A 25395-nucleotide genomic window follows, 5' to 3' on the forward strand; every position below is an offset into this window, starting at 1 on the left:
ATACTTTTTCTCGAAAAAGTTTCAACTATCATTTCTCTCTTCCTCCTCCAAAACTTTGTTGTATCTTTCTCACTCTCTTCCATTCTTGGCTAAATTTTTTGAAAGAAAAGTAACTATTAATTTTTGAAGAAAAGAGAGATAAAATTAGTTATTATCTTGTAATCTAACATTCTATACATTGTCCACTCAAAGTTCAAGTTAAAAGCGTTTTTGAAGAATAAATGAAAATTTGTTTGATCAAGAAATCATTTATTAATGTGCCAATATCCAAAAATAAAAATTTCAAAATAAAAAATATTTTTTTTCTTAATAAATTATTATTATTTTTAAAATATGATTAAGTTACTTGCAATAAGAATGGTGTTTATTTTCGCCTATGTAATTGGATTTCTTGATTCCTTTATAAAAGAAATTTTTTAAAATCCGTATTTTACATAATCACATCAATCCACTAAAATCCTATTCCAACAATTTGCATGTTCCAACCTTTATATCTTTTTTAAGGTCATGAATTACCTCCACTAGAGGAATTCACTGAAAAAGAATTCAACATGCACCCAAAATTCCAACTCCGCTTCAAGCAGACGTTATGGGGAGAGGCCAACCAAAATTAGCATAACAGAAGCTACACTAAATTGGCACAAAATTCCTTATTAAATCCAAAATAAGATCAAAAGCATGAAAGATAAAGTCCACGAAAATACCACGGTCGCTAATGATATAATTAAACTTCTCCAAAACAAACTTAAACAAGTCTCCAAAGATTCTAGAGCAACGCATTCCGTTCTAGCAGTGTCTGGAGCAAAAAGTAGAGACTCAGAAGCTTAAGGTTGAAGTTAAACAACTCCAAGAAACCAAATGGATTCTATCCCCAGGTAAGAACAATCGATTCCAACTTATTACTCAAACCTCATCAATCTCAGAAGAACCACCTGGATCACACATTGAATTTCCACCCCCATCCAAAGGAGTCACTCTCTTCAACTTCTACAAAAATCTCAAAGCTTAAAAAGAAGAAATGAAAAGAAAAGAAACAGAAAAATTCTCTAAAAAATTATCCATCCATAATCAAGTATCCAAATTATCCATCCATTGTTGAGAGGTACTTCTAAAACATTTTCTGTAATTTCTATTTTAAGTCTAATAAGTAGCTGAAACGTGCAACCTTAATAGAGAATTAAATTGTTGAAGATGTTAAATTCCATTGTAAAACGACATAAAATTGAAACATATTCCTCAAATATAATCAAGCATGTTTTGCCACACCACCAGCCGCCCAAGTCCCTCCTAATAATTGTCAATTCAAATAAAACAAATGTACAAACTAGTCAGTAATTTTGGACCATAAGCCCCACATGCAAAACTTGCATCTTTATGCACTGTATCCTTTTGACAGCATTCATGGGGTTAACAATTTTACAAACTCCTAGTGTTCAGTTGCATTGGTGTATGATTACTTAACCTGAAACTACTAGCTACCAACAGAAATAAGTGGGGGACAAAATGGAAGAAAATACTACTTCAAAGCGATGTTACCAATGCCACAGAAGTCCAGGAGGCAAGCAAATTGGTCGATATCTGTGAGATGAAACAGCTTCTGGGCTACAATGCTGGCAATTTTTGTGTTCAATTAGTGGGCCTGTGCTTCAAGAAGAATGTTTGTGGCAGCATTGACGTCATTTCTGGCATGCACAAGTGCCTGCCTGGCTGAGTTCCGATCAAACCCCATTGACACCAGGGTAGCAATGGAGTCCTCTGGCGGCTCTATGGCAGAAGGTGCAGCAGTAGACGGATAGGTTCTCTGAAGCGAAAAGGATTAATGTGTTAATTTACAGAGAGTAAAATATCCAGGCAGAACTCAAACTGCATCAAAGAATCGATGTAATCCACAGCAAACCTTCACATGTATCAGTTTCGAGAGAACGAAAATTCTTTATATCCAGTGTTCAATCAGGCTAACAGTTTACCAGAAATGTAAATTCAAAAATATTTTCAGCTAAATACAGGAAAAGGCCCACTGCACCAAAAGTCAAAAACATTGACTCCACCTAAAAACTGTTCCGTTTCCTCTTTCCAATAATTGAATTTGAGAGCTGTTAACTGGCTAGGAGCTTTTTATGAAGCAAGCTATTAGTAACCGTATTATAAATTGTCATTTTAGACTCATTAGGCAGCTGTATTGTGTTGAATTATTCTGTCTGAGGTTTTAGAACCCTAAACCCTAGTCATTTTGTTCCAACTTCGATTTTACATCAATTTTAGCCTTTTTTTCTAGTTTTCTTTCACTGTTTTGGTTTTCTTTTCATTGACTTCTTATTATCTTGCTGGGTTGAATCATTTTGTTAGAGATAAGATGGGAGAAATTCGTTTAAAGATGCTCAACATTATGCTTTAATGGCAGAAAAGAAGATGACACACTACAATGCAAGAAGGCAGGTGTATGGTCAGAGTGGTATTACTTTGCAGAGTAATAATAGCACTTTTCAAGGATTTCGGAACCATTAAACCTCTCAGGAAGGCAAGTTGGGAGAGTAACAAAATGGAATAATGCAGCAACTAATGGAGAGCATAATAGTTCTTGTTTTGGTACTTCTAAGGCAGGTAACAAGTCCCAAATTCAATGTTTTAGTTGTGAAAGAGGAGATACCTTGTCCACAAGAAGGGTGAATCTTGCAGAATGTGAAGAAGGCTTAGAAGAAGTCGACCTTGCACCCTTTAAAGGAGGAAGCTAAACAAAAGCTGGTCGTTCTTTGGGCAGTAAGGTAAATGCAATTTTATCCTTAGAGGAGTTTGAAGCTCAGAGTACAGAAAGTGGAGATGACCAGAAGGGTGAATTACCAAAGCATCCCTTTGAAGTGCAGCATTTGTTAGACGGGTTTAAGGAGTTGGTCAGTGAGGAATTGCCATCAGTTTTACCACCAATTAGGCGTGTTCAACATGCTATTGGGTCGGTTCCTGGGGCTTCATTACCAAATGTACCAGCTTATAGAATGCCTCTGCTGCAATGGGCTAAGATGCAAAAACACATTGAGGGAGATGCTTGCTAAGGGTTTTGTTCAGCAAAGCAAAAGTCCTTGCGCTTGTCTGACCTTACTAGCTCCTAAGAAGGAGGGTTCATGGAGGATGTGTGTGGACATCCGTGCCACCAACAAAATTACAGTCAAGTATCAGTTTCTTATTCCTTGGTCAGAATATATGCTTCATCAGTTGGCCGTTCTCTATTTAAAAAGTGGCTATCACCAAATTAGACTAAGGAGTGGTGATGAGTGTGAATCAGCCTTCAAGATGCCCAATGGACTCTATGAATGGTTACCGATGCCATTTGGTCTTTCTAATGCTCTAAGCGTAATCGTGCCAGTTATGACGGAGGTACTCAAACCTTTCTTTAACTTATTTGGGGTGGTTTATGTTGTTGACATCTTAATTAATTGTAAATCTAAGAAAGAACACTTGACTTCCCTAAGACAAGTTTTAGAAACTCTTCTTAGAGAGAAACTCTGTATACATTTGAAGTGCTCTCTTGTGCCATGAGGTTGTGTTTTTGAGTTTTATTGTTGACCAAATCCGAAGAAAGTGTGTGCCATTAGGGAATGGCCAACACCTAAATCAATCAAGGAGATTCAAAGGTTTCATGGGTTAATCTCATTTTACAGGAGATTCATATGGAGTTTCAGTTCCAATATAAGTTTGAGTGGTCAAATTCTACACAGAGAGCATTTGAACAGATAAAGGTTTTGATGACAGAGGCACCGTTTCTGGAACTACCAGATTTTGAGATGTTGTTTGTTGTGGAGTGTGATGCTTCACATGTTGGAATTGGGGTAGTTCTCAATCAAAGATGGAAGGCCAGTGGAGATTTTTAGTGAGAATTGTCAAATATAGATGAAAAAATGATCAAGTCCGAAAACCCTCCTGAGCTGACCTGAGACCATTTGATCCAAATTGACTAAAAACAGTCAAGCACCCAAAACCAATAGAACTCAAACCCAAGGCAACCCAAACCCAAAACATCCTGAACCCGAAGTGACCTGAACCCACAACCACCCGAAATCCAAGACCAATCTGATCCAAAACATGTAAAAACCTTAATTTGTAATCTGAAAAGACCCTGATTGTGATTAAATGATTTTTTTAAAATGAGTAAATAAATAAATGATACACTTTTTTTCTTAAATATAATTTTAAATTTTAAAAAATATATTATTTATAATTATTATACAATTTTATTCTCCATTTAATGGAAAAAATGCAAAAATGGCTAGATGTTACGATTTATATCAATTAGTTTTAAATATCAAATTTTGGGTTTCTTATAATTTCTAAGTATTAATATTACCTATTGAATTATATATTTTAATTAAGTTAGTATTCTTTATGAGAGATTATTTGTACTCTTTTAAATAATATCCACCATTCACACCAATTGGACATTTGTCTAGATGATTCTATCTAGGGTTAGTATTTTTAATTTATGTCCAAATCAAAAATGATAATTAGATATAAGAAGAAATTTTTGAAAAGTTGAAATATATTCAAAAGTTATAATGACTAGAAAGATAAAAATAAAAGCACACAAAATATTGATAGTGAGTGTATACTACAGATAAAACAAAAGTATCATTTACGTTTATATCAATTTTTTTAAATTTCAAATTTTCTTTTAACATTTTTATCTTAAATTTGCTAAATTAATCAATGATATTGACTTGACATCTATTACAGAAAAAATTAATTATTTATAACATTCGAATTTACAAAAACGTCTACAACTCATATGAATCCCAAACTGTACCAAAACCTGCTCAAGCTCAAGGCAATCCACGCGAGTTGGCCTGAACCGATACGATTCAAATTCAAAACAATATTAATCCAAGATGGACTGAACCTGGAGTGAACCCAAACCCAAAAACAACCTAAGTTGAATGCAGTCAAACACCAGACGGCGCTATTCCACCTACAACTCAGTGTTTTATGTAGTGGTGAAGGCTATACATCATTGGCAACATTATTTAGCCTATAAGGAGTTAGTACTTTATTATTCCGATCATCAAGCTCTATGGTCTTTGAATTTTAAGAAGAAACCCAGCAATCGTCATGCTGGATAGAGTGCTTTTCTAGATAAATTCAAGTTTTCATTGAAGTATAAAATTGGGGAGTCCAATATAGTAGCAGATGCTTTGAGTTGACATTTTTTATTGCTAAAAGCATTGAGCACTCAAGTTACTGGTTTTGAAGAATTGGAAAATCCAGTACCAAAGTGATCCATATTTCAGTTGAGTTGTAGAGGAATTGAATGGACCAGCTGGAGTAGAAAAGCTGCCATACAGGTTGCATGAAGGTTTTTATTCAAAGGCAATCAATTATGCATTCCAAAGGGGTCTTTTCAAGAGTAGATCATAAGAGACCTTCGTGGGAGTGGATTAGGATATTTTGGTTGAGATAAAACCATGGCAATGGTGGCTGATTGCTATTATTGGACAAAGATGCTTAAAGACATGGATATATTGGAGAAGAGATGTTCAGCTTGTCTGTTTGGGAAGGGTTTTGTATACAAGTTTGTACATTCCTTTACCAGGGCTCTATAAGTTCATTTGGGTATGGATTTTGTCCTGGGGCTGCCAAGGACTACAAAAGGATATGGCTCCTTTCTTGTTGAAGTTTCATACCATGTTTTAAAACCTCAGATGCTACACATGTTGCTCACTTGTCTTTTAGAGAAATAGTGAGGCTGCAAGGTGTTCCTACATCTATAGTTTTGGACAGATATGTCAAATTCATGGGGCACTCATAAAGGACTTTGTGGACAAAGTTCAAACTACAAAGTTTGAACTGAATTAAAGTACTCTAGCACTTGCCATCCACAAACAGATGGTCAAACTAAAGCAACCAATAGGAGTTTGGGTAAACTTGTTAGGATATCTTGTTGGAAAGCATCTGAAGACTTGGAACTTCTTTATACCACGAGTTGAATTTGCCTACAATAATTCAGTTAACACAACTCTTAAGACGACACCAAGCTGCTTAAGGGCTTAAAGCACAACATGTACTTGATTTAGTGCCATTGCAACAAGAAGCCTGCAATACTGATAATGGAGAGGCTTTTACTGAACATATTCGACAAGTGAATGAGGTTAAGGATGCTTTGAAGGGCAACAATGAAGCTTATCCTACTGTTGCCAACCGACATCAACAGGAGAAAGAGCTTGAAGAAGGTGATTCTGTGCTTGTGCATTTGAGGCAAGAGCACTTTCCAAAGGGAACTTATCACAAACTTAAGTCAAAGAAGTTTTGACCACGTAAGGTGTTGAAGAAAGTGAGCTCAAATGCCTATTTGATTGAGCTGCCCTCTAAGTTACAGATCAGTCCTATACTCAATGTGTCTGATTTATATTCATTTGAGGGATTTGATGGGGAAGTGGCTACCAATTTCTTAACAAGTTCATCAATTTCCTACCTCCCAACAAGATGTTAATGAAGATGTGTTAGATGCTAAGGAAGTAAAGTCTCAAAGAGGGAATCAGTATAGTCGATTTTTAGAGAAGTGGTTGGGTACACCAGCTAGTGAAATTACTTGGATTACTTTAGATGAATTAAAAAGGACTGATCCAGAAATCTATGCTGAAGCTACCAAAATTTTCACTAATGAGGAGGGTCTTTTGTCAACCTGAGGAGATCGATGCAGGAGCCTTCCTAAATTTATCTCAATTGGTTATCTTATTATGTTTTACTTTATATTTGCTGGTTTACTTTAGTTAATGGTGAGTAAATATAATGATGCGGCAAATGGCAGTCATACCCGTTTCACCAATATTAGAATTCAAAAGGGCTGTTAGAGTATGATAACCTACTGCATGGGCATTTTTTCTCTAAATAAATTGAAGATTTAAACTTTGACCAACAAACGAAGTAAATGACTCCAAAATAGTTATTTCATACATTAAGTACAATTCCAATGAATTAATACGTAAACAAATACTATTAATAAGAAATAAAACCAGTGGATGCCAGTTTATGGCTTCCCAGCATAAGATATTGTCATATTCTCAACCTTAGAAGAATGCATGACTTTATGGATGAACCTAAAATATATTGAATGTTACTGAATACTACCCCAAACCAACCATCAAGCATCAGGCTTCAGGCAATATTATAACATCAAAAGGTACAATATTCGGAACATGCTATAATATGGAGCAGTTGAACACCGTAAAGATTGGCAAGCACCACAAAATGCAAGATTCATCAATCAAATGCTTTAAAAAATATATATTTGAGTTATACACAAAATCCCAGTTCCTACTCCAGTTCCAGCTTAGAATTCCAATCACATGCATCTTGTATACAAAGTCAACAAATATACAAGCTTATGTCAGCCTGTGTGAATTGCAAATAATTCTGGTTCATAGCAAACATATGTTATAAGAAATTGCAAAAAATAAAAGCACTCAACTAAAATACTTGCCTCCACTTGGCGGGTTGTGTAGGAAGGTACATTTCCTGCAAGATTCCTTGCTGGTGCTGTAGGTGGGTTCCCCGTAGAAGGCCAAGAAAGCCGCGAAAGGAAGGACGTAACAAACTCAGGGAACTGTAACAAAACAATGAATTACTTCAACAAGACTTAAATTAATCAGCATATTGCAGCATATGAACTGAAAATGATGCTAAAAAATGGATTGAACAACTACATGTTGGAAAAAGTTAAATATTACCATTCTAGCTCAATTCCACAGCAATGCTTTTGCTTGGAAAAATTAAATTCAGAATTACAAAGCTTCAAGAGCATTCTCATCTAGTCACAATAATTTCAATTTGTTCACTTTCAATTTCAGATCTTTAGAATTGCAAAAAATTTAACACGTCTGTTCAAAATTGTTAATAATCAGACAGAAAACAATGTCTTCTCCTATTTCATTCTATTTTAATTATCGTTCTGATTCAACAATCACTTCCTGACTATTTAAAAAAAAAAAACTAAAAACAGATGCATTTTTAGTTCACCCCTTGTTAAACCATTCAGGAGGATTTGATTACATCCATTATGCCAAAACAAGGTTCAAATTAAGTAAATTGAAACTGTTGAGCTTATATAAAAATAAGGTAAACTTTTTTAATTGGTCCATGTACTCAAGGCAAATTTAATGATAGTCTCTATACAACAATTTCAGTATATTATGTCCCTCCAAAGAATTGTTGATCTAACGACAATCACTAACACCATGAAAATGAGAACTGATGCATCATTTTGGACAATGACATGTCAAGCCAAATGATCATACTTTGGCCACCATGGACTCTTAAAAAAAATCAATAATTAAATTTAACCTAAAAAGATTATATAAAGATAAGGTAAAATTTTTCAATCGGTCCCTGTACTCAAGGCAAATGTTGATTTTAGTCTCTATACAAGAATTTCAGCAAATTGAATCCTTGATCTAAGGACAATCACAGACACCATGAAAATGAGAGCTGATGGGTCATTTTGGACAATGACATGTCAAGCCAAATGAACGTACTTTGGCCACCATGGACTCTTAAAGACAAAAAAAATCAATAATTAAATTTAACCTAAAAAGATTATATTTTCTCCATTTTCTTTACTCTTTCTTTTTATCTCTCTCATCTCCATATGCCTCTCCCTTTTCTACTTTACCCACATATCCAGTAAACATCTATGGAATAAACTCTCAAACAACTTCTAACGCCATTACCAAATCAAAGAAAATTAGAGCAACAGAAGCAATAAATGAAACATAATAGAAACCAATTTTAGATTCTACTTAGAATACAATACATCAATACACCAACCATGTACTTGTGGCACCACCTTTGTCACTTTTAGGCATGTATGAGTGCAACAAAAGCATAACAGAAACAAAACATAAAACAAGATCTGCCAATGCTAATTCATTTTGCCAAAAATAACAAAGCTGGATATATATATATAGATATGCCTATATATACACACACACACACACACAAAGCCAGATTGCAGAAGAAGAAATTTAAAAAAACTGCTCTAAAATATAATATAAATCTCAAAACAAATGAAACCAGAAAAATATCCTCATAAATTACTCAAACTAAAATCATGGAATATTATCTTCAAAAAAAATATGGAATATTAGTTTATATGATAGAGAGAAAAATAAAGAAGTAATCAAGAACCTGATTTGGTCTAAGAGGAAGAAAAAGCTGTCAAATGCCTGTGGAGAGTTTATGCAAATAAACACCGGTAATTGCATTACTTTTTGGCTTATCCAGCAACTACTTGCAATTGGATTAGAGAGAGAAAGTGATAGATGAAGAGACAAAAGAACGGGTAGATCTGAAGCTGCGAATTTTGGTGAGAGATTAGACTAAGAGAGTAGCAGTTGCTGTGTGTTGGATTTAGTGCTGGGTGGCCAGATCAGTGACCCAGCCGCCCTAACCAGTGCCTAGCATATCAGTCTAGCGTGGGATGCTAAAGCTATGATTTTTGGGGACAGATCAGAGCAGAAGTGAGAAGAGAGGAAAGGAGTGCAGAGGCAGGAGACAGGGAGAAGGAGGAGATGAGACAGAGAGTAGAAGGGACGATGAAGAGAGTAGCAGCTGTGGGTCTCATTTTGTAGCTGGATGGCCAGATTGGTGACCCAGCCACCCTAACTGGTATCTTGCATAACAGTGTCGTCAAAGAAGAAAAGAAGAATTTGACCTAAATATAACTGTTTTAAGTTCAAGGTTCCACATACTCTTTTCCCCTGCTTTTTATATCTCTCAAACTCAAAGGACCGCCGTTTTGATACCATATAATTATACCAACCCAGATAAAACACTGTGCAAAGCAAGCACACATGCATGCAAATACCTTCACAAACACATAACTTCACTACTCCTTGAGAAGTAGAAAGTTTATGAACATAGCCAAGAAAATCTTATGCCAATGGGTTTTATTATTGCTGATCCCTTGCATGGGACCATTTGTCAATGGGTTTACTGCTGAAAATGTGGCCACCATTACTGCAGTCAAAATCATATTGAAATGTATGGCTTGGATGAAAGTTCTACAAGAATGCATGTCATCCCCATGTCTCCAAAAAAGGAAAGTAAAAGAAGCATAATTTTCTAACTCAAGTATCAGATGGGAAACAACCTTAGCCCTGCGGATGTGAAAGACATTTAGACGATATAATGAACCAGCAAGGATGCCACATATCCCTGGCAAGAAAGATCTTTTCCAAGACGATAGAAGAAGCTGCAAGAAAAAAACTGAAGTTAACCGTTAGGCCTCAAGGTAGAAGGTAAACAATAAGCAGAAAAACTAATTGCTCGCCGTATACCTGAAGACCAGCTAGATATATGAAAGACTTATCAGAGAAGCGAACACCAAATATACGAAACCACGTTGAAACTGGGATGTCAAAATAAAATGGTACAAATGAGGCAAATATGAGGCCATAAGGTCCAGAAGTGAGTAGATTAGCTGTGGGATCTGCAAATATTAAATATCAAGTCAATTCCCATCAACATCACCAATTCAGCACAGAGAACTAGACTAGTTAACCATGCATACAAATGATACCGAAAACCATACATGCTGATGTTTAAAATCTGTCTTCAATAAAAATTTAGAAAAAAAAAAATATTTTATTTGAAGCCAAGATATAAAAGCTAGATCATGAGTTATCGACCGAGAGTTTAACACTACTCAACACCTAGATTATTATGGCTACTTTATATGGTAGCCAATGAGGCAATGGCAAAGAAGTGATTTGATCCCAAAGACCAACTTCTATTCATTGCTTAAGAACCCCTATCCTACCACATGATACTTAGAAGAACCTGTAAGCAGAAGATTTCCTCAGAATTTCCCTACCTACATATATGGAGTCTTTTTCTCTCTTTTTTTTTTTCTTTTTTTTTTGTTTTTTAAGGTCCATTGTCTACTAGCATATTTCTAATTATCCATTTGAAAAAGAATTTTGAATCATCACTGGAAAACTTATTACCAAAAGGAAAAAAAATTAGAGAAACTGAGACAGAAAACATAAGCAGCCTGAAATATTAATGTAACATAAACTTATATTAGAAAGAACATGGCATGGAATGATATGACAGTGCATACCTTTAAGAATAGCTAGAGCCATAACCTCAAAGAAGAATGAAACCATTACTGAGAACAAGATAAAGACCTGCATAATCAGGGCAGACAAAAAATTACATGGAGGAAAGAAAAGAGAGCACATACTTTAGTTTCTGCATGAGTATTAGTTGCCAGTTTAAAAACATAGGAGGATCTAAACATAATTCAAACTGTCAATCTCTTCAATTGATAATATTCACTCTCACATATAGAATATCTGAGTGCTATCATCGAGATCTATAGATGCAGCTCGCTCTATTAATTTCATACAAAATTCAATGATCTTATAGAATAACTCCTCTGGATGGGTTGCCATAGGTTAAGTGGCTGACTAAGTTTTGCAACATTGGACAATTCATGTTGTCTTTGTCAACCTAAATTTGGGTTTGGATTTCAAATTTCTGAATTTAGAAATCCTTTGTATATAAATAAATCAAGGATATGAAATCCTACATTTTCATCAAAGTCCAATTCACTGTTTGAATAACTTTAGAGTTTGATTTGAATTCAAATTAATATTTTTATTTCATTATACAAAGAATTAATTGACATGGCAATACAATCAAACTATACCAATAGGATCTCTATCTCTCTTTCCCCTATTGCTTCCATCTCTTTTTCTTTGATTTATCACCACTTTATGGAACTGAAACTCTCTCTCTCCAACAGTCCAGTTTCTCACTCCAAAACACACAAAGCTACACACACAGAGAGAGAGAGAGAGAGAGAGTGAGAGAGAGTTAATTCTCTTTAGACAAAAGGAGTTAAGGAGAGCGTAGGGAGAGATGAGATCAAGAAGATAATGATTAATTGAAACATAGAAAGATCAAAGACAGTGGGATGGATTTGTTTAAATACTAGTCCCAGAATAAATTGTAAATCCTAAAATTTGGGCTTTTAAAATCCTTAGCAGATTTGGTTCAAATTCAAATCATTGTTGTTTAGAGGGCAAACAAAGAATTTGGAATTTAAAATTCATATCGCATTTCAAACAGTAAATAAACCATATGGCATGTGATTAAAGAAGATGATGACATGAAGAAGAAATAATTTTTGAGGACTCTTCACAAATTCCATAAGCAATTTCAGTTTCCTCTTACATCACAAATTTATGAATCAAGTAAATTAATCTTTCATATGGTAATTTCTCCATCAAAAGATATTTGTATAAACCCCAGTTACTTATTCATCTTTTAAAAAGAAAAATCATTTGATTCATAAATTTCAGATATATGTATACCCAGTTTTCTTTTACATCCCAAACTCGTCATAAAACTTGCAGGTTTACACTTAAAGAATAGAAGAATCATATTGTTGATTACTTCCCTCTTTAACAGTGAAGAACAGTACTCCCATCTCATGGAATATTTTAGCAGTTAAAACGAAAACAGATTAATATCATGACCAACAACAGGAAAATAAAGATCAACCAATTAACAGTCCTTCAGTGCAATCTGAATAGGTGAAATCAAGGCAAAGGTTTCAAGAAATAAATGTCCACCTAAAGACGAGAATAACTAATAGTAGAACATGGACAATAAGTGCAGTGGAGAAATTACTGTGGGTGATATCACTACTTGCTGCAACAATAGTTAATGAGGGAGAGGTGCCAGTGGTAGCGGCAGGTGATTGAAGGTGGTTGTCTCTACTTAACACCGATTTAAAGGGAAATGTTGGCCACAACTTTTCTTCCCTCTTGGGAAATTTTATCTTATTTTCATGAAGAATAAAGAAACTGAGCCTTAACAGTTTTCACTTTCTCTGCACAGGTGGTGTACAAACCAATTTTCACCAAAACCAATACAGCACTGTGCTATGATGCAGCAGCTGTACTTGCCCAGCTTGGACATTTCCACCTAAAAATCCTATTCCAGCCAATATGCGAACTTGCCTACTTTTCCAGATCTTGGAAGAGAGGGAAATAAAAAAAAATTTTAAAAACCACCAAATCAAAATCAAGTCAGTAGCAAATAAGGAGTTGTTGCAACCTCCTGCAGTTTTTTAAGCTTCTTCTCATGGCTATTACTGGGAAATCAGAAGATAAGATGGTGGGGTAGGTTGGCACATGAGAGTAGGTATGTCGATGTGAGCAAGAAAGACAAAAAATATGACAGACTGGGAGATGGTGAATGTTAGTAAAAGAAATGACATCAGAAGAAGATCCCTCATGTCATGTGGATATTTTATTTATACCAAGGCTGATATTGGGTTTAATGTCATGTCAAAATAAACTGGAACAAAGTAAACCTAAATTTCAATTGCACAATGCAAGCACAAAGATTTGTAGCCAATTTGATTCAATAAAAGAAGCCCCCATGAATTTTAAAGAACTAAATTATGCCAAAAGTATTAAAAATGACTAAATTTCCGTAAATTCTGCTACAATTACCACTATCTCAAGACGGTGAATCAAAATGCAATGGTATGTAGGAAATACCATTCCCAGAAGAAACAGAAATGTTAATTTGTATGATACCGACAACTTGGTCAAATCATCAAGCAAGTAGGATTTCAAAACTTGAAGAAATTTATGTTTCACTTCCAATCATGCCACATTTTGCTAAAGAGTTATGTTTAGAAATTTTCTTTTCATTTCATTGTTAATTCTTATATTTTTTAGTATCCTATTACATTTCAATTTCACCTTTTTCTTAACACAACAAATAACAGCATTCTTTCAGGTGTTTCTATTCTTTTTGCATGGCAGAGCCTCTATTAATAAGGCCTTAAGAATATCAGTAAAGTTTAGTTACCTCAATGTACTTCATCAGAAACATACATTCTGTAATAATAGTTTAACTATCTGCATGTTGGGTGTAACATTTAAGACAACACAACAGAATGGACTAGCATAAACAGCATGATCACTCACTGAGTACTTGTTGGAACCAATCTGTCTCTCAAACACCCTGAAGTAGTACAGTAGATAAAGTCCAAACATCAGTTCTGGTGTGGATGAAAAGGCAAAAACTGTTGCAATTAACTTCCATATGCTAAGTTTTCTGAAAATATCCTGTGATAAAATTGAAACGATCCAATAAGAGTTATACACAATAAATTGAAGAGCACATGGCATCTTTTACTCCCCAAAAGTAAAATAAATAAATGCAAGATCACTAAACTGATTAGTCATTTACAACCTAGAAGTACAAACAATATTTTATTATCACTTAATTTTTATATCTTTTGCTGCTTGACAGTTGAGTTCAGGCCAAATCTCCTCACAATTACTCCCCTCCCCCTCCCCCCCTTTTTCCCATTTCTGAGAAAATGACCACTGCTTTACCATCTGACTTTATTCTCTTACAACAATCCATAAAATTACTTTCCACAAGACAAACTAAGCTTTTGACAACAGGAAGCATACTTCCTGAATTTGTTTTATTCAGCATATAAGCACTTAAACTGTGAAGAGGGACATAAAAGAAGGAATACCCCCTTCGGTTTCACTTATCTAAAATAAAATGTGCCAATGTCTGTACACTCAACAAATAACAAATTGACAGCATTCACAATACTTGTTTAAATGTCTCAAAACAACAAAAAGTTGCATCAACAACTTTGACATCAATTCTTAATCCTAAGGAGGCACACAAGGATGATTTACAGTAGTAAAATAATATTATCATGTATAGATTGACACATTCAGAGAAGATCAAACATGCCCTATTAATTGCTTCCGGCTAAGTAGTTGGGCCACCTTGACCTTAAAAAGAAAGTAGAATATAAGCCTGTTTTCCACTTGCCCTCACTACAAAAAAACATAAGCCGTTAATATATCATAATTTTCTTCCAATTCTTCAATTATTTTATTTGTATGCATGCCAAATAAGCTTCAAAGGACATGGTCTTAAATATAATATGAAGCAATATGATCCGTATAGCCAATCCTGTCTAGTGGGGAAAGATGTAAAGTCTGAGTTGACAATATGTCGATATACTATTCCTCTTCTAGTTCATAGAATGTCAGCACATGATACTGACCTCTACTGGATATCTCAATTCACAAACATCAACCACATCAATGACATAAAATTACTTGATTTTGAGCCAACTTATGAGGGCAACATAAGAAGAGGAACAAATCATTCATAATTCAATATAATCCATACCCTTGTTTTCTTGTAAGGTGAATTTCATGTATCTTGGAATTTTGCATTACAACAATATCTCAACAACCTAATATCTTCACCGTAAGATTAGTAGAAACTAATTATAAATCTATGAAACATCTAAGAATGTGCAGCAACCAGTCAATTTAGAAATCATTTTCATGTTAACCACGTCACAGCAATGCCATCCATTGAACGAGTGATGACAAAAACAAAATGAAACAAAAAAGGCAGGATCTGAGATTAATCAGCATGACTATTATAAAAAAAAAAACACGAAACAGATTTGTAATTCAATATTTAGAAAAGCAACGGCCAGTCCTTGTAAATTAAAAGAAACAGAAACACAAGACCTTATACTGCAATTTAAATGGTAAATCAAAAATGCAACGTAGAAAACCCGACAATATCAATTCAGAAAACAAAACAATAACAAAAATGCTACAACGTGAATTCACATTGAAAAGTAAACTTAAAGACGTAATAAAAGTCATACCATCTGTGGATCCTATATAAAACATTTGAATTAATAAAAGAAGGAAAACCTAGAAACAAAAAATCGACCCAGATTCAAAGCTACAACTCTTAAACGTAAAAGGCAAAACAAGGATTACCTGATAGGACAAACCAAGCTTGAAAGAACGGCCTTGGATCCCAAAGAATACGGTGAAAAGAGCACAAGCAATTAGAAAGATTCTAGTCACTGGTGCATTATCTGCAACCACAAACCAAAAAAATAATAACAAAAATAATCATGATCATCATATCTTCAAGGAAAATGAAAACGTCATGGTAAAAGCCTAAGAAAATAAGAAGAAGAAGGACTTGTACGCACTGAAACCGGAGGGGCCGCCGTTCATCTTTCAAAACTTGGTAGGAAGGAGGAAGCAACCACCTCTGCTTTCGAGTTTCACCTCCTTATATAAAAATTTCTATGAGCTTATAATTTGGAATTTTTCCCCTTTTTGTCTTTGGTTTGGGACGGAATTACAGATGGTAGAGTCGAGTCGTCTCCCTCTCTCCCTCTCACCAAAAACGAAAAAGGAGTCCTCTCTTCGTCTATTCCTTTTCTAGCTTCCCCTTTCTGCTCTTTAAATTTTTATGACGGTAATGATCATTTTTTGATTCAATATTTATTAAAAAATTTTAATTTAAGATTCAACCTTTTATTTATATCAAATTAAAATGTAAGTGCCCTTTTTCACTGAAACAAAATTAATTAAAAATAATAATGATTATCCTTAATGAAACTTATTTATACTACAATCGTAAAACTATTAACATAATTACTAATTGTTTTTTCATCGATTTTCTGTATTGAGAAAATTACAGAAATACAAGATCGACTTTTAAAAGTAAAAATTTGATTAATTTTAGATCCTAAAATATGCCTTCTTTTATTCGTCGTGGCTCTCTTTGTTGATTAATTTAGCAACATTTCTTCCTTGTTTTGTTTCTCATTTGAACTTTTAATTAAGGGAGTCCAATTAAATTTTTTAAAGAAAAATATTTATATTTTGCTTTTGTAAAAGTTTTTATTCATTAAACTAAAACAAAATATCTCACCACAAGAGTTACTTTTTATTTTTATTTTATACTCAATAGTTAAATAAATCTTTGAATTATGTCAGAAAAAAAGTTAATTAAAGCTCTATCTTTTTATTTCAATCAATTAAGTTTCTAAATTTTCATTTTGAATTAAACAAATTTTTTTCATTATCGTTGATTTTCATTATTTAACGATACACATGACACTTTTATATCACATGGTAAGCTAACATATTATTCTGATAACATCACTACCATGTGGTTTGTTGATTTGTTATTTTGATAATGTCACTGTTACGTGATATTAAATGTTGTTGATTAAGATTTGTGTGTTTATTTTTTTATCCAGACCCGTATCAAAAAATGACTGATTTAAGAATTTAAAACAAAAAATAAAAAAAAAACTTAATTACTTTTTTTCCACAATGTGATAAAAGATAGACATTTTATGTTTAACAAAATAAATCATTTTAAAGTCAAACTTACGAAATCATGTTAAACCAAAAAAAAAGAAAACCTTTGCTTGATTGGGTATTTTTATTGGCCTAAATATGAGTAAAAAGTTAGATTTTTTAGTAAAATTAGTGAGATTTCTTTGATGGATAGCTTTCAGTTTAATTAATTCAAGGGTTAAAGAGAATTTTACTGTTTTTAAACTGAGCTGATTAATAATTGATGGTTTAAGTCCTGCTCTATTCATTTTGAGAGCTGAATATCGTAAATAGGAATGGTTGGGGAAATTTTGCATTTCTTTATATTGAAAGTACTGTGAACGAATCCAAAGTATGCGAGCTTGAAATGCTAGAACAAAACAAAGACCCTTAGGCTGATGTTCATGGATGTTATGCACTGTACAATCTGTAAACAAGAAAGGGTGTCTTATGGACTTGCAGTGTCTTTCTCTATTCAATATGCCCTTCTCTTGACAATGATAAAATCAATGTTGACTTTGATTTATGGATGTTTTACTTCCTATTTTTTACTTTAGTGTGTTTGTGAGGGGTGTGCTTAGCTATTTTAGTCTCTTAATTACTTATTCAAAGAATCACTAGCCCAAATTGTCTCCTTGGGATTTTAGTTTATGAGTATAGAGATTGATTTATAAAAGGAAGATTGAAGAATATACCTCTTTGAAGCCCCAGTATGACCTCATGAAATAGGTTCAAGCCAAAACTAGTTATCGAGGTTATAAGTGAAGTCTTAGCAATATAATATAAGCTGTTTTCTTCTATTGAGCCAGACCATACTCCATACTTCACTGGAAATAAATTAAAGCAAAATCTAGCAATAAATTCACCCTTGAAGGGGGTTTGCTAATGTTCGGCTGAACCTTAACTGACTTATATATTTCCTTCAAATTTATTAATGGTTCTAAAATGCTCAAATCTTTAATAGGACATAATGTCATCTTGTGGAAATTCTGTTTCTTGTCCTAAATATTGGGTATTCTTATCGAGATCAGCCTCCCACTACCATTTGAATTTTGTGGCAGCTTATAGTCAAGTTATTGTTGTCCTGCAGGAATGTGTTAACACTGATTTGTGAAAGAAAGCATAGTCATTAAACATTAAAATGTAAAGTTTGGTGAAATTAGAATTAAATTGAAACAAAGGGTCACCCACATGCTCTTACTCTTTGCAGAAACTATTAATACTATTTTGAGCACTTAATTATTGTGTTAAGAATTGAGATCATTACCCGTGGCATATTGTTCATCAAGGTAACAACTCTTGAGGAATATCTCAGGATTAATCTATGATGACTGCCATATTTAATCTTTAAATCTTATGTTTTATAAAATTATGTTTCCATGTTCATGTGATCTTTCTTAACCCTTCGGCTGCTAACAGGTCATGTCTTCTTCAATTTGAGATAATTTTATAGTAATTTGTAGAACAAGGAGTTGTGGTTGAGCACCAAAATTGCACTAAATCATAGGCCTATAAGCAAACCTATTTCCAAGAGTTCAAATCATCGGACCATAAACTTGATTAGTTTCTTATTATTGTAGGGTGAATTTCATCCAATTCATACATATCATTTCGAAAAGGAAATCATTTACCATCCATAAAAAGGCACAATTTTGTATTAAAAAAAAAAACAACAAATTATTGTTCTGCACTTAAAAGTGTGTTTTGACTGCCTTGAGTTCCAATGCATGAAGTTTCACGTCTTTTTGCTCAGCTTGGTCATGATGACATCTCTTTGCTCTTGAAGTTCTTTAGATGACATGGCTTTATTTCCTTTCCACCTCAATCTACGGCCTCTGTGAACATGACCATATGTGGATGGATCAATTACTCCAATTTTCTGCTTTGTTGACTATGTCTTCTAGGTTGTACAACATATATATATATATATATATATTCAATGTTATGTAAATAAAATACTTACAAAAATGAATGATTGTAGCATTTACTTACATTCCACACTTGTTCATCAATGCATGGATTGGTATAAATACCAATCCCCTTAAAACATTTTCCTCTTTTCTCTAGTATGTGGTTTCTTTGTAATAATATCTTAATTGGCACATTTTCTTTCCATTTTCTTGATGGGCTACCATCACCACCCAAATCCGAGAGCCATGACCGATGCAAGGGTATCGACGAGAGTGACCCTTGTAACTCATGCAAGCCTCAAAGCAAATAAACCAATTACCCAAATTTACATCATGGGACTCATCACCATGGAATTGTGTACAAAACATATACAATTATATTTATCAAATATTTGAATATATCAATTTGCACAACCATTGCTCAAAGTGTAGAAGCAAATCATTTCAAAGTTCAAAGTATAAGCGATCTTGTGGCAAATTAAAAGTATAAGCCATCCCATAGCGAATTCAAATATAACATTTATTGCAAGATATAAATATAGTTATAACCCATGATAGTCAAAACATAAAAGACTAAATTGGCAGAGTACAACCTAAAGCAAAAGGGATGACGCGTACTAGATGCCATAACAATTACCTACTTAAATTGACTGTAGAAGTAGGTTCATCAAAAAGACAGCGAGCCAAACAATCTACTAATCTAAAATAACAAATGCATCTTACCTGTGTGAGTTATAAATAACTCCGTGAGCAGATATGAAGAGAGGGAACAAGCTAAACAGAAAAATGTTTATCAAATACACTTTCAAATAAATGCAAGTATTTATTCCCAAATAGTTCAAAGTTCGTTTTAACAAGCATACTCAAATATCAAAAGAGTTTCAAAATTCACTTCCCAAGCGTAATCAAATATTCAACGATTCCAAAGGTTGCTTCCCAAGTGAAATAAAAAATCCAAAGATTTTCAAATAAAAACAAGAGTTTGACAATAACTTGTAAACCTTTGAAACGAAATTTGTTACTTATAAATTGATCCAAGTAATTCGAATAAAAATTAGTGTTAAAAATCAATTTAGAAATATTCGAAGTCGAAAACAAAATATTCAAAGTTTAGTTTTGAATCATATTTATTTGTATTTTTAAAAGTCCTTTGAAAACTATTTAGGTTTCAAAATAGGTTAGACCTATTGGTACATTGCTGAATTGTATCAATAGAGTGTCTAATCTATCGATATTGTTAGTCTTGAGTTACGTCATATTTTGATTTGACAAAAATTGCATGATATCTGGGTTTAATGTCAAGCATTTGAAATTGTCTCAATCATATTTTTCATCCCCTAAAGTCACAAAATTATTTGAAAAGCCATGCATCATTAGAAAATATCATAAAAGCTTTCAAACAATAAATATTCAACTAAGTAAATAAAGAACATACATGCCTTGAATTTTTATTTGATTATAGGAATAAGTTAAGAAAGAAATAACTGAAGAAAGGCGTCAAAAAGTCAAGGAATCCTTAATACATAGGTCAAGAGTCGACTCTAGATAAGCTTAAGTCAATTTAAAGGCAGAAATAGTGGAAAAATTGAAGAATACAAAGTCATAGTTGACCTTGGAGCAAAAAGCTCAAAAAATTGAAAAATCACATAGATATAGTTGATCTTAGATCTTTTATAGTTGACTCTTGTAAGTCTAATGCGTGAAAAAGAGGGAAAATGAAAGACATAGTCGACCCTAGCTTCATTATAGTCGACTACCTTAGCCCAGATTTGCAAAAAAACATGTTTACCATAGTTGACTACATTAGCCCAAATTTGCAAAAAACATGTTTGTCGATCGGATTATACATGCAAGTGCACGTGGCCGTATGAGTAATATAAATTAAGTCAAGTATCGTTTTCCATAGATATTCGTACCTATTTTTACTGAGTACTAAACTTCTAACAAAATAATCTCTTCCAAGCTCTCGATTTCAAAGGAACAATTAAATTAAACATAATTGACTATTTAAATAATTAACGAAGCACAAAATGTCACTAAAAGAAATATTTACTCAAACCTAAGATTATGGTGTTTTTCAAGACTTCATCTGAATCAAATCATTTTCCTTAACTTAGCTTAATAGAGTACATGGCTAAACCTAGAATCCAAATTATATACACGTCATTTATCGAGATCATGCATACATCTCTTTTCTAAATTAATGCCATATGTCTAGGCAAATTAATTAGAAAAAGATTCATTAAGTTTGTGTTTTAATTTGGCTGCCTAAGGTATTTAGGGATATGTCTATTCTAAATACAAAAATATAACCTAACTCCGAAATGAATAAAACAAAGGCTATTCAAAACTATAGTTTATTCTAAACTCCCTCTATCGAGTTCCATTTAGAGACCCACTGTATTTCAACTGGCGATCAAGCAAAGAAAAGCATTAAGTGTAGAATTGAATAAACCATGTGATTTCCATTAACACTAAGCAAGGAAAAATCAAATAATCAAACTACATAACGAAATATCCCATAATCCTAGAAAATGAATTTAGTTTATCAATGTTTTCACAGTAGACATAATTAAATTAAGAGAAAAGACCATTGTTGTAGGTAAATAACAAGAAAGAAATGAAGGGTAAAGAAATATCAAATTCTCTATCGATTCTTGATTCTCGATTCCTTCTATTTCTTCTCGTTTCTCTCATTGAAAACCTTTTTCTTTTCTCTTAAAAACTGTTGTTCTTTACCTCCCTGAACCTCCCTTTTACCTATTAAAAAAAACCTATTTATAGCCACAAAAACCCCTAAAAACTCATTTTCTAATTGGCTGCACTTCATTAATCCATGTCAGAGCACCGCGACCTTGCTCTAGGACCACCACAGCTCTTCTGACTTATGTTTTTTTTTTCTTGCTTTCCATCTGATGTTGCGATGCTCCTCCTCAGGCACTGTAGTGCCAAGCTCTCAGGTTTTTGTATGGGAGCATTGCTGCTCCCTTGGGCACCATGGCCTTGAGCTCTTCAATGTCGCGGTGTTACTTGCTCTTATGCTGCCTTGGTGTAGTTTGCTACGGTGCCTCATTTTGCAACTTGATTTTCTCCTACTTCAACATTGATGTGGGTGAAATTGTAAACATGAAAGTTGTAAGTCTTCCTCTTAGATTTGCAATGGTCTAAGAATCACATTAATTGGATCTTTGTAGCTCAAGTTATGATTGAAATATCGTGACTTGTTTGGTAGAAGTTTGCACTTGGTCTTCATTGCCTTGTTCACCAACATTTAACTTTAAGCACATGTGAACCTATAATATCAAAGTCCAAATCAACATTAACTTAATACTTTCAACATGAATTTGAGTAAAATTAATAAAATTAAGTACATCAACATCTTTTGAACTAATTAACTAAAAACCTAAAAATTATCTAAAATTGACTTAAAACATGAAGACTTAGCTATTTTATTATCCCAAAATGTAGCTAAACAACACCATATAGTAGAGTTATCACAACCCCAAACTTAGCTTTTTGCTAGTCCTCTAGCAAAATTAAAATAAAGAAAATGAAGTAGCATGATTGAAAACATCAACTGAGAGATCATACCAATTCATTGCTCACCCTTAATTTCCTCATCAATTATCTTGTTTTCCCAACTAAAGTAAAGCATAAATATCATTTAAGTTTACACTTCATTCAAATGTAAGCTCATTTTTCAAATGAATTTCATGTGTGCGCATAATCTCTTATAATAAACATCATGCACTTTAAATAAGTTTATGCTCAATGAAACCTTAAACTAACTTAGAATTTCATAAATTTGCTTTTCACCTCTCTTTCCACTAATGTAGGCTCACTCTCAACTTGGATCCTTAGGACTTTATTCTGCTTGTAATGTACAACTAAGGTTAAGGTAAGATATAGGATATTCTGTAACTCAAGGCACCCTAAGCACAAAATTGTTCTAAGATCTATGATAACACTATGATATAGAGTTATTTGGGCTTAATTTTAATAATAATTTAGGTTAGTTCTTGTGGTAATACATAGAAATTAGTAGGTTTTAGTTAAAGTATTTTAAGTTAATTAATTTAGGTGAGTCAATCTAATCTTAGTTAATTTTATCCTTAATTTGGTGTTAATGTGATTAAGATAGGTAGTTATTGATTTAGTTGTTCTTTTGTAGGTATTTAATGAAATAAGAATTTTAATGAAAAAAGGAAAACAATTTTGAAGTGTAGATTTCCACTACATATGTTTTGATATTTCAACCATAACTCTCTCTATAGAACTACAAATGAGATAATTTTTGACCATTTGAAAGCTAAGAGAAAAAGATATAACTTTCATGTTTACACTTTAGCCAATTCAGCTTAGAAGCTGGTCAAAAATAATGTTGAAGTTGAAGCACTATAGTAGCCTTAGAATAATTACTATTTCTACTAATTAATTGGTCGAGGCCGCCACTCACGTAGTTTGATAAGGAAATTCCAGTTGAAATTGACTTCTTTCTTTATCCAACTTGGCTTAACTTCAAAGCCCTATAAAAATAGTATTTTGGAAGACTTTTAAAACAGTATAAGAAAAAATGAAACACCAAATTGACAATTGAAAATCAAGCTACAAAGTCATTAAAGCTGAGAAGAATTTGAAAGATTCAAGAAGATTTGGAAAATCAAGATTATAAATTCTTGGGTTCTATCATCTTTATGTTATTTTTTTATTTTTTCTTACTTTGATTTGAATGTTTTAACTTAATTTGATGATTATGTGTGGCTTAATGGAGAACTAAATTATTAATCTAAGATTATGATTGAACTCAATACGTAGTCTAATTTATTTATCTCTCTTTTGCTTATGTTTGATAAATTTAAGTTTTTTATTTTATTTTGTTCTTAATTCTTTTGATTGATTGGGCACCAAGTAGATTGAATTGGAAACTAAGGTTAAACCTTGACAAATAAGATTCAGGTAGACCTTGAATAGAATAACGTACGATTAAATGCACTTAGTTGATTAGGTGGTTTAATTTGCATATAGAGTAGACATACACCTGTAAGCTATACATAGCCAATATTAGAGCACAAACTTAATGAATCTTTCTTTAATTTAATTTGTATAGACATATAGTAAATTAATTAAGAGAAATATTTTTATGAGAAACTCAATAGAGACTTGTAAATAATTTAGGACTCTGGGTTAGCAACTTAATCTATTAAGCTAAGTTAAGAGAAAGAGACAATAATTAGATGAAGTATTGAGTGACATCATAATCTTAGGTCTAAAAGTCAATCACGTTTAGAAAAGTAATTTTGTTAAGTAAATTTAGAGTAGTTTTAGTTTTTACGTTTTGCTTTTTAATTCAATTTTAATGTTTGGATAAAATTAGGGAATGTAATTTTAGTAATTAATAGTTAAGAATTAATCCAATTCCTTATGGAATTAATACTCTACTCATCATTATATTATCTTTGCGATATGTATACTTATGTGGGTAGTAAATTGAATAACAAGTTTTTAATGCCATTGCCAGGGAGTTGATTTTTAGTTCTGTCTTGTTAATATTAATGCTAAGCATTCTTAATATTAATTCAAACTTTTGTTTTCTTTAATTTTTCAAGCACTTTTGTTTGTTATATGTGAAGAGCTCGAAATTTGAAAATCGTTTCTTTTGATCCAAAAATCAAAAAGACTTTTTGAAGACTTCGGGGGGAAAATAAAAATGTTTTTGCTCAAGCAAAATAATGGCTGATCAAAAAAAGGAAGAAGCCAAGTCTTTGAGGGATGCTATCCCACAAGTACAAAGTCTCCACTTTAGTATCCGAAGACCTCCTATTCAAACCAATAACTTTGAAATTAGGCCATCTATCATTTAGATTATTTAGACTTCTGTTCAATTTTAGAGTTTGCCTAATGATGATCTAAATGCTCATATTGTAAATTTTCTAAAAATTTATAATATATTCAAGGCTAATGGTGTTATTGATGATGCCATAAGATTGAGGCCTTTCCCTTTTTCATTAAGAGATAAAGCAACGAGTTGGTTAAATTTGCTTCATGCTGCTTCCATTAATACTTGGGATGATTTGGCTCAGAATTCTTAGCAAAATTCTTTTTACCTACCAAGGTAGCAAATATGCGAAATGATATCATATCTTTCATGCAATTTGATTTTGAATTACTATATGAGGCTTGGGAGAGTTATAAGGATTTGATAAGAAGGTGTCCTCACCATAAATTACCTAAGTGGCTGCAAGTTTAGACTTTTTATGATAGTTTGCTAGGACTTT

General features: G+C 33.0%; 1 protein-coding gene and 1 non-coding gene across 2 annotated transcripts; both read right to left on the reverse strand.

Annotated features, from left to right (window-relative positions):
* Window positions 1-1170: 1170 nt before the first annotated feature.
* LOC110426521 (rhomboid-like protein 20) lies at window positions 1171-16325 on the reverse strand. The gene is made up of 8 exons (XM_021441758.2): window positions 16067-16325; window positions 15846-15946; window positions 13992-14132; window positions 11102-11168; window positions 10317-10468; window positions 10130-10231; window positions 7463-7585; window positions 1171-1801 (listed from the first exon to the last, which is right to left on the reverse strand). Exons 1-8 carry the CDS (start codon window positions 16089-16091, stop codon window positions 1631-1633), a joined length of 882 nt encoding a protein of 293 aa, XP_021297433.1. The 5' UTR covers window positions 16092-16325; the 3' UTR covers window positions 1171-1630.
* An 8913-nt stretch (window positions 16326-25238) lies between these two features.
* Window positions 25239-25345, reverse strand: LOC149526509 (small nucleolar RNA R71). Its single transcript, XR_016351932.1, has one exon. It is a non-coding gene; the product is annotated as a small nucleolar RNA R71 (small nucleolar RNA).
* Window positions 25346-25395: the final 50 nt, after the last annotated feature.

The sequence above is a fragment of the Theobroma umbraticum genome, unplaced genomic scaffold (genome assembly GCF_002168275.2).
Source record: "Theobroma umbraticum cultivar Fairchild unplaced genomic scaffold, ASM216827v3 scaffold_89.0, whole genome shotgun sequence".
NCBI classification, from domain to species: domain Eukaryota; kingdom Viridiplantae; phylum Streptophyta; class Magnoliopsida; order Malvales; family Malvaceae; genus Theobroma; species Theobroma umbraticum.

Coding starts and splice junctions, on each gene's coding strand:
- LOC110426521 (XM_021441758.2), bottom strand. CDS start 16,091: ATGAACGGCGGCCCCTCCGGTTTCA. Junction 10,469..11,101: donor GGCTCTAGCTATTCTTAAAG/GTATGCACTGTC, acceptor TAATATTTGCAG/ATCCCACAGCTAATCTACTC. Junction 7,586..10,129: donor TTCACATCCGCAGGGCTAAG/GTTGTTTCCCAT, acceptor GTTTTGTTACAG/TTCCCTGAGTTTGTTACGTC.